The sequence below is a fragment of the Schistocerca serialis genome, chromosome 2, assembly GCF_023864345.2.
Source record: "Schistocerca serialis cubense isolate TAMUIC-IGC-003099 chromosome 2, iqSchSeri2.2, whole genome shotgun sequence".
In the NCBI taxonomy this organism is placed as follows: Eukaryota; Metazoa; Arthropoda; class Insecta; order Orthoptera; family Acrididae; genus Schistocerca; species Schistocerca serialis.
This window is the reverse complement of record NC_064639.1, coordinates 131,721,989-131,734,804: the sequence shown is the minus strand read 5'-3', so window position 1 is coordinate 131,734,804 and position 12,816 is coordinate 131,721,989. Positions and strand designations below refer to the sequence as shown.

The following is a 12,816-nucleotide window of genomic DNA, read 5'->3' as shown; positions in this document are numbered from 1 at the left end:
TCGGCAGAATCAGCTTTCGTCATCGAAGACCACGGCGCAACATTCCATCTTCCAGGTGATCCTCTGATGGCACCAAGTCGACCCGTGCACGTCTATGCTGTGTCGTGAGTGGAAGAAGGGCTAGAGGAGTGCTTGTCCATAGTCACACTGCTAAATACCGGTTTGACACAGATCGTGTTGACTCGTCTGGGCTCTCAAGCTCTCTTATCTGTGCTGTGGTAGTTGTACGATCTGCCACTGCTGCCTTTACAATACGACGATGCTGGTGGGCGTCTGTGCCGCGTGCACGTTCTAACAACCCTACCACAACAATGGTCAAAATTTAATAATGATTGTGGTGTTGCTCACGCTGCTAAATACTGCATTTTCGGGCAACAACAAAGTTATTATGTGGCAGGTGTCATTAGAGCACAGTTAATAAAGTCGTTTCATGTAATAATAAATAAACTAGGCACTCATCTTTTCGAGTATCCCACGCTGGTCTCGTTGTAAAATCATGGCTCAATCGTCGAAAATCTAGGTGGTGATGATTCCAAGCTCGGATGCAAAGAGATCTAGGTTTTATTCTGCGATATTCAAAAGTTTTATAGATGTGTTTCACAAACCATTCTTGAAGATTAAACATTTGAAAGTTAGCACAATGGTGATGTAAAAAATAACCAGCACTCCGAATTTAAGTTGCACTTCCTTTTTATTGCTTTTGTTGCAGTATCACGTAACACACAAAACATACTTGAAGACATCTTCCTCACTGTTAAGATTCACATTTTATAAGCTGACTACAATACGCGTCTTTCCAGCATGACATCCAAGACTTGACTTTCTCAAGGTCCGACTCTCTAACAAACTAATCGCTTAAGCGCCCAAAGATCAAGAGCTACAAGTACGTCAAAGATCATAGTGACAAAAGAAAGAATACACATAAGAATAATATCATTGCAATATCAACGTATCGATGTATCAAAGTACCTCTACATTAATGAAATAAAATCTGAATGTTGTATCAGAAATATGTTAACTACTTTACAGAAATACAGTAGAATATTGCTGGTATCGAGAGGTTCAGGTGACCTGATGTAATGGTTACGTAATTCAAGTACCATTACAACGTCCAGAAACTCGTCTGCGCGTGTGAGGATGTTTACATGACCGCAATTCTCCGAAACGACCATCCCGCCACTCACAAGAAGGCAATTTGACCCCTTTCAAACTCGCTCAGTTGGCTGTAGTATGCACAGGTGCGAGTCCGTGGCATAGTTGCTTGTTTATTTCACGCGTTTGCGCTACACTGAGCCTTGAGGCTGCGTGCATTCCGTATTACAGTGTAGACACCGGTGGCGTTATGGTAGCTATGCCACAACGCTATATGTTCGCGGGCTACGTTAAACGATTATACACTACTGGCCATTAAAATTGCTACACTACGAAGATGACGTGCTACAGACGCGAAATTTAACCAACAGGAAGAAGATGCTGTGATATGCAAATGATTAGCTTTTCAGAGCATTCACACAAGGTTGGCGCCGGTGGCGACACCTACAACGTGCTGACACGAGGAAAGTTTCCAACCGATTTCTCATACACAAACAGCAGTTGACCGGCGTTGCCTTGTGAAACGTAGTTGTGATGCCTCGTGTAAGGAGGAGAAATGTGTACCATCGCGTTTCCGACTTTGATAAAGGTCGGATTGTAGCCTATCGCGATTGCTGTTTATCGTATCGCAACATTGCTACTCGCGTTGGTCGAGATCCAATGAATGTTAGCAGAATATGGAATCGGTGGGTTCAGGAGGGTAATACGGATTGCCGTGCTCGATCTCAACGGCCTCGTATCACTAGCAGTCGAGATGGCAGGCATCTTATCCGCATGACTGTAACGGATTGTGCAGCCTCGTCTCGATCCCTGAGTCAACAGATGGGGACGTTTGCAAGACAACAACCATCTGCACGAACAGTTCGCAGCACGACGTTTGCAGCAGCATGGACTATCAGCTCGGAGAGCATGGCTGAGGTTACCCTTGACGCTGCATCACAGACAGGAGCGCCTGCGATGGTGTACTCAACGACGAACCTGGGTGCACGAATAGCAAAGCGTCATTTTTTCGGATGAATCCAGGTTCTGTTTACAGCATCATGATGGTCTCATCCGTGTTTGGCGACATCGCGGTGAAAGAACATTGGAAGCCTGTATTCGTCATCGCCATACTCTCGTTCAAATGGTTCAAATGGCTCTGAGCACTATGGGACTTAACACCTATGGTCATCAGTCCCCTAGAACTTAGAACTACTTAAACCTAACTATCCTAAGGACATCACACAACACCCAGTCATGAAGAGGCAGAGAAAATCCCTGACTCCGCCGGGAATCGAACTCGGGAACCCGGGCGTGGGAAGCGAGAACGCTACCGCACGACCACGAGCTGCGGACCAAACTCTCGTATCACCCGGCGTGATGGTATGGGGTGCCATTGGTTACATGTCTAGGTCACCTCTTGTTCGCATTGACGGCACTTTGAACAGTGGACGTTACATTTCAAATGTGTTACGACCCGTGGTTCTACCCTTCATTCGATCCCTGCGAAACCCTACATTTCAGCAGGATAATGCACGACCGCTTGTTGCAGGTCCTGTACGGGCCTTTCTGGATACAGAAAATGTTCGACTGCTGCCCTGGCCAGCACATTCTCCAGATCTCTCACCAATTGAAAACGTCTGGTCCATGGTGGCCGAGCAACTGGTTCGTCACAATACACCGGTCACTACTCTTGATGAACTGTGGTATCGTGTTGAAGCTGTATGGGCAGCTAGCTATACCTGTACACGGTATTCAAGCTCTGTTTGAGTCAATGCCCAGGCGTATCAAGGCCGTTATTACGGCCAGACGTGGTTTTTCTGGGTACTGATTTCTCAGGATCTATGCACCCAAATTGCATGAAAATGTAATCACATGTCAGTTGCAGTATAATATATTTGTCCAATGAATACCCGTTTATCATCTGCATTTCTTCTTGGTGTAGCAATTTTAATGGCCAGTAGTGTAAGTACATCTACTATCCCCCCAGGTGGCATACGCCGTCATCGGATCAAAATCGACGTCGTCTTTCCAGGTGTACGAGTTTTTTTTCCGGCAGTGTACGTTGCAACAAGATCAATAAACACAAACTTAAGTTTCACATTGACTGTAATGTGGGCCCGGAGCACAATACATACAGTTAGCGTGGCAGTTGAAAGCATTGTGTAACGGACAAATGTTGCAAAGTAAGACAACTAAAAGACTCGACTTGGAGTAAATGTCTATATGAAGCACATAGCTATGTTTCATTGCCTTTATAACAGTATCAGCAACCAATAGTGGGGCACATTTGGTGAGTGTGAGATTCAGCAACAGAAGCAAATATAATAATTGTGATGTAATACTAACCGTTGTTGGAATCATCCTCTTCCATTTCTTCATTTTCATTGCCTACTGCCTGCGGATATTCTTCGCCCTCGATGCTGCCATAACGTGACCACTTAGATGGTACCCTGTAACGTATGACATTGATAAATGAGTACATATGGATTTGGTAAATTCTTGTTTTCATATGCTTGAAGGGAAATCTTTTTAAAATACCAGTACGCCTATGAAATGCTACTTTGTTTTCGTGTCGCTAGTGACTACCTTTAATTCTGTAATTCATTTATGAACGGCCATCAAAAAGTTTACGCTCGGAGGCCGTACAGTCCAGAATCGCTATGCCATCAGGCAAAATCGCCGTGGGCATTGAGGAATCATCCCACCGATGCACCAGTCTGAATATACCTGTTTGGTAAAACAACGTGTCATGCTGTGTGAAGAAGACTCGTCCGACAAGAATGGTCAACCATTTAAGTCCATCTTGCGGGCATTGGAGCAGATGAGATGTGTTCCCAGTCTTAAGTTTCTCATCTGTTCTGACTCCCTGAGTGCGCTTCTGACCATGAAACACTTGTACCCAGCGGATACGGTCGTCCAGAACATCCACGATGCCCTACTCCACCTGCAACGGCAGGGGAAGGAGGTTTCTTTCTGCTGGGTGCCGGGGCACGTGGCTGTTAGGGGAAACGAACTGGCGGATGTGGCTGCCAAAGATGCATGTTCCCTCCCTCAAGTTGTTGAATGTGCCGTCCCCCTCCATGCTGTTACCTCCCTTCTGCGTTTTTGTGTTATGCGTCAATGGGAAGAGGAGTAGCTGGCAGTCGGTGAAAATAAGCTGCGTCTGGTCAAGGCCACCACGCGGCAATGGCGTACGTCCTACCAGTCATGCCGGCGGGATGAGGTTCTCCTCACTCGCCTCCGCATCGGGCACAATCCCTTAACGCACGGTTTTTTACTCCGGCGGGAGGACCCCCCAATCTGCAGTGCTTGTGGCGTCCAGATTACTGTCCGCCACATTTTACTTGACTGTCCTTTATTCTCTGACCAGAGGGCGGTGGTTTCCTTGCCACCGGATTTGCCCTCTATTTTGCAAGACGACGCAACGACTGTGGTTGAGGTCTTACGGTTTTGTGTCCTGTCCAATTTGTTGCCTCGGATTTTAGGGAGAGGATTTTAATGTGCTGCTGGGTGACTGGTTCACCCAGGGTTTAGGTAAGAGGTCCGCCAGTCACGATAATCTACTTGTTTCACTTCGATTTCTGTTCTCTTTTCCTTGTGTTTCCTTTCCTTTTTTAGTGCGTTTCTTCTCCTCTTGTTTTGCCTCTGTATGTGAGGATTTGTAACTGCGTCAGGTCTGTGTCTTTTAGCCGTTCTCCTTGTTCGCTGTCCGTCTTCGTCCCTTCACTGCATGTGTTCCTGTTTCTATGCGTTTGGGCGCTGATGACCACGCTGTTTAGCGCCCGAAAACCTCAAACCACACACCCACACCCACAAGTCCTTTTTTAAGGGACTGGAGACGTGATATTTGCATGGGGATAGTTCAGGGAGAGATCAGGAATATAGTTCGAGTGTATCCTACTAGCGTAGGCGTAACTTTTATGTTACAACCTTTGCGCTATGGGGACGCGCGTTATCACGAAGCATCGGCACCCCCTGTAGCCGCTGGTTTTCGACAGACGTGGTGCCCCATACACATTCTTTATTCACCGATGGATGTCTACTGGTGTTTAAGTACATATTTCATTAGCATATACATCCTATCCACTAGATATGGTATTTTATCATTTCATATGCCATCTTTATCATTTCCTACTCGGACCAATGCCTGTGGGAAGCGATGTGTTGGGTAAGTGTTTTGTTTAATCCTAACTTCCCCGTTATGATCAGCAGCCTCTATTTCATGAACACTCCCTGTATCGCATGAAATCCATTCTGTTAGTTTGGTTATGGGCCAAGGCTGATTTTCTGCTGTTGCCGAGCTTCTAAAACGAAGGCTGGATGAGGACCCCAGCCCTCTCTGTCTCTGCCTACGTGACTTCGAGCGTGTACGTGGAACGCTCTTTCCCGCCGAATTCGTGGACAAGTGTTTCCAGGGAATGCTTAAAGTTTCGCGGTAGAATTTTATTTGTTTATTTATTTCTCAAGAAAATCCCTGCTTCTTGTTGTTATATAGCAGGTCGTACATTGTGTGATTTTACATGTCATACCCTACAAACTCAGTTATATTACTAGTACATTTTTTTAAGAATTTTACAAAAGAATAAAATAAAAGAACAACAAATAAAGAAGATATAAAAAATTACAAATGTATATTAAACTTTTGTTTAAACAAGTTGGTAAGTTATATAGTGATAATAAATAAGGTACATAATAGATCGATGATGTATTTTGATTAAAAATGAAAAGTGTATTTAATGGAAGAAACAAGAGTTGGCAATTTGACTTAGATATGGTGGGGTAGTTCTTCCCATTATACCTTCCGTATGGTCAAAAGTTTTCAAATGTGTGTGAAATCTTGTCGGACTTAACTGCTAAGGTCATCAGTCCCTAAGCTTACAAACTACTTAACCTAAATTATGCTAAGGACAAACACACACACCCAAGCCCAAGGGAGGACTCGAACCCCCACCGGGATCAGCGGCACAGTCCGTGACTGCAGCGCCTCAGACCGCTCAGCTAATCCCGTGCGGCCCTTCTGTATGTATGGTTACATCTGTTACATACTGTCTTGACTGTGGTAATAATTAATAATGTATTGATTAATTAGATTGCAATGTGTTTAAGGACTTAAGATAAGAATGGAGATTGGGACTTGGTTTACACTGAAGCGCCAAAGAAACTGGTATAGGCATTCGTATTCAAACACAGAGATATGTAAACAGGCAGGATACGGCGCTGCTGTCGGCAACGCCTATATAAGACAACAAGTGTCTGGCGCAGTTGTTAGATCGGTCACTGCTGCTACAATGGCAGGTTATCAAGATTTAAGTGAGTTTGAACGTCGTGTTATAGTCGGCGCACGAGCGATGGGATACAGCATCTCCGAGGTAGCGATGAAGTGGGGATTTTCCCGTACGACCATTTCACTAGTGTACCGTGAACACCAGGAATCCGGTAAAACATCAAATCTCCGACATCGCTACGGACGGAAAATAATCCTGCACTCGACTAATGTCTGAAATAGTGCTGGAGGGAATTAACACCATGAATCCTGCAGGGCTGTCCATAAATCAGTAAGAGTACGAGGCGTGGACTCTCTTCTGAACAGCAAGTTGCAAGGCATCCAAGATATGCTCAGTAATTTTCATGTCTGGGAAGTTTGGTGGCCAGCGGAAGTGTTTAAACTCAGAAGAGCCGTCCTGGAGCCATTCCATAGCAATTCTGGACGTGTGGCGTGTCACATTGTCCTGCTGTAATTACCCAAGCCCGTCGGAGTGCACAATGCAGGTGATCAGACTGAAAAGAGCCGTGCAACCCTTCCGCAAATTTCAGTAGATTTCAATGTTCAGCCAACAACAAGTGTCAGCGTGCGAACCATTCAACGGAACATCATCGATGTGGGCTTTCGGAGCAGAAGGCCCACTCGTGTACCCTTGGTGACTGCACGACACAAAGCTTTACGCCTCGCTTGGGCCCTTCAACACCGACATTGGACTGTTGATGACTGGAAACATCTTCTTGCTCGAACGAGTCTCGTTTCAGATTGAATCGAGCAAATGGACTTGTACTGGTATAGTGACAACGTCATGAATCCATGGGCCATGCACGTCAGCAGGGGACTGTTCACGCTGGTGAAGGTCCTGTAATGGCGTGAGGCGAGTGCAGTTGTAGTGATATGGGACCCGTGATACGTCTAGATACAACTCTGACAAGTGACACGCGCGTAAGCATCCTGTCTGATCACCTGCATTGTGCATTCCGACGGACTTGGGCAATTCCAGCAGGACTATGTGGCACGCCAGACGTCCTCCAGGACGACTCTTCTGAGTTTAAACACTTCCGCTGGCCACCAAACTCCCCAAACATGAACAACATTGAGCATATCCGGGATGCCTTGCAACGTGCTGTTCAGAAGAGATCTCCACCCCTCGTACTCTTACGTATTTATGGGCAGCCCTACAGGATTCACAGTGTCAATTGCCTCCAGCACTACTTGAGACATCAGTCGAGTCCATGCCACGTAGTGTTGCGGCACTTCTGCGTGCTCGCGTGGAGCCTACACTGTACTGGGCAGGTGTACCACTTTCTTTGGCTCTTCGGTGTAAAATGTCATAGTCGGCTGCATCAGGTGCGAGGACTCGGTAAAACTTGGGGGCAGTCATACCTGTTGCGGCGAAAGAAGAAGACATGTCAGACCTTTAGGTAGTTTTACATATCATGGAAAGGTATAACAACCAACTACATAGCTGATTCGATTCAGTGTTTAAGAACGTATATTTGCTTTTGATATGTTTGCATGTTATCTCGTCTTCACTTCCTGTGTGTGTTAAAGCATCCGAGTCAGTGTTTGTATCTGTGTCGTTTACTATGTACTGCTGATCTGTCAGATGTGGAGCCTGTCTTAATCTAGCGTATGGTCTCTCCTGTTTGTATGCCGCATATGGTGCTCATGATACTTAGTTTGCGATGTTGTTTATAAAGTTCCACTCCTCTTGTCTCCGATTAACTGTCCTATGTCCTGGTTCCCTAAAATCGGTCTTATATGTCCTAGGTCATCGCAGATGAGAACTTTGTGTTCAGGTGTGCCGTTCTCACCACAGGCACAAACCTGTGGAGGTGCACAGGATACGGTCCACGGCCCGTGAGAAAGTGCACCATGTCGCATGTTGGATATACACTCCTGGAAATGGAAAAAAGAACACATTGACACCGGTGTGTCAGACCCACCATACTTGCTCCGGACACTGCGAGAGGGCTGTACAAGCAATGATCACACGCACGGCACAGCGGACACACCAGGAACCGCGGTGTTGGCCGTCGAATGGCGCTAGCTGCGCAGCATTTGTGCACCGCCGCCGTCAGTGTCAGCCAGTTTGCCGTGGCATACGGAGCTCCATCGCAGTCTTTAAGACTGGTAGCATGCCGCGACAGCGTGGACGTGAACCGTATGTGCAGTTGACGGACTTTGAGCGAGGGCGTATAGTGGGCATGCGGGAGGCCGGGTGGACGTACCGCCGAATTGCTCAACACGTGGGGCATGAGGTCTCCACAGTACATCGATGTTGTCGCCAGTGGTCGGCGGAAGGTGCACGTGCCCGTCGACCTGGGACCGGACCGCAGCGACGCACGGATGCACACCAAGACCGTAGGATCCTACGCAGTGCCGTAGGGGACCGCACCGCCACTTCCCAGCAAATTAGGGACACTGTTGCTCCTGGGGTATCGGCGAGGACCATTCGCAACCGTCTCCATGAAGCTGGGCTATGGTCCCGCACACCGTTAGGCCGTCTTCCGCTCACGCCCCAACATCGTGCAGCCCGCCTCCAGTGGTGTCGCGACAGGCGTGAATGGAGGGACGAATGGAGACGTGTCGTCTTCAGCGATGAGAGTCGCTTCTGCCTTGGTGCCAATGATGGTCGTCTGCGTGTTTGGCGCCGTGCAGGTGAGCGCCATAATCAGGACTGCATACGACCGAGGCACACAGGGCCAACACCCGGCATCATGGTGTGGGGAGCGATCTCCTACACTGGCCGTACACCACTGGTGATCGTCGAGGGGACACTGAATAGTGCACGGTACATCCAAACCGTCATCGAACCCATCGTTCTACCATTCCTAGACCGGCAAGGGAACTTGCTGTTCCAACAGGACAATGCACGTCCGCATGTATCCCGTGCCACCCAACGTGCTCTAGAAGGTGTAAGTCAACTACCCTGGCCAGCAAGATCTCCGGATCTGTCCCCCATTGAGCATGTTTGGGACTGGATGAAGCGTCGTCTCACGTAGTCTGCACGTCCAGCACGAACGCTGGTCCAACTGAGGCGCCAGGTGGAAATGGCATGGCAAGCCGTTCCACAGGACTACATCCAGCATCTCTACGATCGTCTCCATGGGAGAATAGCAGCCTGCATTGCTGCGAAAGGTGGATATACACTGTACTAGTGCCGACATTGTGCATGCTCTGTTGCCTGTGTCTATGTGCCTGTGGTTCTGTCAGTGTGATCATGTGATGTATCTGACCCCAGGAATGTGTCAATAAAGTTTCCCCTTCCTGGGACAATGAATTCACGGTGTTCTTATTTCAATTTCCAGGAGTGTATGTACTTTAAATTCATTCGCTATCGTATACTGGGAAAGAAAGAGTAGACTCCTTTTCCTTATCAGTTGTGTCCCATCCTGTCTGCCATGTATCAGTCCTCCACTTCTTTAATTTTCGGTTGTCGGTTATGTCTTGTCCAGTTATTTCTTTTATTTTGTCGCGTCTGCCCCTCTTTAGGCAGTAGACTGGTGCTCTGTGGCGAATTGTAATATCTACAGGGAAAACTCCCAGTAGCACACACAGTGCCTCAATCGAGGTTGTGCCGAAAGCCCCCGAGATTCTGAGTAAAACACGCCTCTGGCCGCACCTCATATTGGTTTTATGCGTACCTAAGCAGAATCTATGTACCCAAGCAATAGCCGCAAAACAGGTTATTGAGTCAAAGAGTGCTGTGTAATATGTCCTCATTGTCTGTACGGGTAGTCTATATCTTATAGTGTTCAGACGTGCAGGTTCATGCATGAGTTTCGTCCCTTTGTTTATTGCTAGCCTGGCATGTTCGTTTAAGTGTAAATGTTCTTCAAGATGCACACATCAAAAAAAAGTTTTGCATCACCTCGGTTCCGAGAGTTCCGGAACCTGTATAGAAAAATGGAATAGAGATCGACATAACTATCATTTCCGCCCTTTTTATTGCTCATGAAAACCACACATTGCATGTTGTACTATCATACAGCGAGACCTTCAGAGGTGGTGGTCCAGATTGCTGTACACACCAGTACCTCTAATACCCAGTAACATGTCCACTTGCGCTGATGCATGCCTGTATTCGTCGTGGCATACTATTCGCAAGTTCATCACGGCACTGTTGGTTAAGATCGTCCCTCTCCTCAGTGGAGATTCGGCGTGGATCCCTCAGAGTGGTTGTTGGGTTACGTTGTCCGTAAACAAATGGTTCAAATGGCTCTGAGCACTATGGGACTTAACATCTCAGGTCATCAGTCCCCTGCAACTTAGAGCTACTTAAACCAAACTAAACTAAGGACATCACACACATCCGTGCCCGAGGCAGGGTCCGAGCCTGCGACCGTAGCGGTCGCGCAGTTCCAGACTGAAGCGCCTAGAACCGCTCGGACACATCGACGAGCCGTCCATAAACAGCCCTTTTCAATCTATCCCAGGCATGTTCGATAGGGTTTATGTCTGGAGAACATGCTCGCCACTCTAGTCGAGCGATGTCGTTATCCTGAAGGAAGTCATTCAGAAGATGTACACGATGGGGGCGCGAATTGTCGTCCATGAAGACGAATGCCTCGCCAATATGCTGCCGACATGGTTGCACTAACGGTAGGAGGATGGCATTCATGTATCGTACAACCGTTACGGCGCCTTCCACGACCACAGCGGCGGACGTCGGCCCCACATAATGCCACCCCAAAACAGCAGGGAACATCCACCTTGCTGCTCACGGTGGACAGTGCGTCTAAGGCGTTCAGCCTGACTGGGTTGCCTCCAAACACGTCTCCGACGATTGTCTGGTTGTAGGCATATGCGACTCTCATCGGTGAAGAGAACGTGATGCCATTCCTGAGCGGTCCATTCAGCATGTTGCTGAGCTCATCTGTACCGCTCTGCATGGTATCGTGGTTGCGAAGATGGACCTCGCCATGAACATCGGGAGTGAAGTTGCGCATCATGCAGCCCATTGAGTCGTAACACGACATCCTATGGCTGCACGAAAAGCGTTATTCAACATGGTGATGTTGCTGTCAGGGTTTCTCCGAGCCATAATCCGTAGGTAGCGGTCATCCACTGCAGTAGTAGCCCTTGGGCGCCCTGAGCGAGGCGTGTCATTGACAGTTCCTGTCTCTCTGTATCTCCTCAATGTCCGAACAACATCACTTTGGTTCACTCCGAAACGCCTGGACGTTTCCCTTGTTGAGAACCCTTCCTGGCACTGGCACGATGTTACAATGCGGACGCGATCGAACCGCGGTATTGACCGCCTAGGCATGGTTGAACTACAGAACAACACGAGCCGTGTTCCTCTTTTGTGGTGGAATGACTGGAACCGATCGGCTGTCGGACCCCCTCCGTCTAATAGGCGCTGCTCATGCATGTTTATTTACATCTTTGGGCGGGTTTAGTGACGTCTCCGAACAGTCAAAGGGGTTGTGCCTGTGATACAATATCCACAGTCAACGTCTGTCTTCAGGAGTTTTGAAAACCGAAGTGATGCAAAACTTTTTTTGATGTGTAAATGGCGAGGTATCTTGTCATAGCTTTCCTTTTTATAGATATGTTGTTTAAGTTTGTAATTGGATTTCTTTTCAGTGTTTTGTTAATTGCTATTGTGAGTTTGTTGTTCGTGCAGCATTCATTGATGAACGCGGGGAGACACGTGGCTTTACTGTCTAATTGAGACCTGGAGTTTGCAGATGTCATGACCATAAGGTCATCTGCGTACGCAGCCAACCCGTTTTCCATGTCGTTGTCTTCTAGTGCGTTGAGTAGTGGTTATATGGCGATGTCCGAGAAAATCGGTCCGAATATGGACCCTTAGGGGCAATCCCTTGTTATCGTCTTTATATCTTTTTGGCGACCATTCGTCCATTCCACTCTCCCGTTTTTACAATAATTTCTAAGGCTGTTGTATAAAGCGAGCGGAATATTTATCTAAGTCTTGCAAACAGCTCCAACCACCAAAGGTTGTCGAAAACATCAGCTATGTAAGTTTGGATTGCTACTATGTATTTGTCATATATTGTCTGTGTCATTTGTATGGCCCTGTTTACTGTTTCGTCGATGGATTTATGCGATCGATAAACAAACTGGTGTGGGCAAAAGCCGAAGAGCTGCTGGTGCGACTGGAGTTCGTCGCACAGCGGTCTCTCCTGTACCTTTGCCAGAATTTTAATGAACCATATTGGTCTGTATGTCTTAAAATCAGTCGGGTCCTTGTCCTCCGCTATCTTGATTATAACTGCATTTGCCGTCTTCCATATATTCGGCATTCGTTCTTCTAGTAGAGCATCATTCAGTAAGTCTGTCAGGTATGGTATGATAAGTGGAGCAGGTTGTTTGATGGTCTCCGGGTGGATACCATCAGGGCCCAGAGCCTTTTTGTTGTTTATTTTGTGTACTGCAAATGCAGCTTCCTCGTGAGCAAAGGGGATGGTGATACCTTCGTTTTCGTACATACCACACGGTAGTTTGCGAAG

General features: G+C 47.4%; 1 protein-coding gene across 2 annotated transcripts in view; it reads right to left on the bottom strand.

Moving 5' to 3' along the window:
• Window positions 1-12,816, bottom strand: part of LOC126455462 (uncharacterized) — a 252,901-nt gene that overhangs the window by 50,693 nt on the left and 189,392 nt on the right. For both annotated transcript variants that reach the window (XM_050091213.1, XM_050091211.1), the window contains exon 6: window positions 3,421-3,524. In XM_050091213.1, coding sequence (XP_049947170.1) covers window positions 3,421-3,524 — 104 coding nt within the window. The remainder of the gene's footprint in view (window positions 1-3,420; window positions 3,525-12,816) is intronic.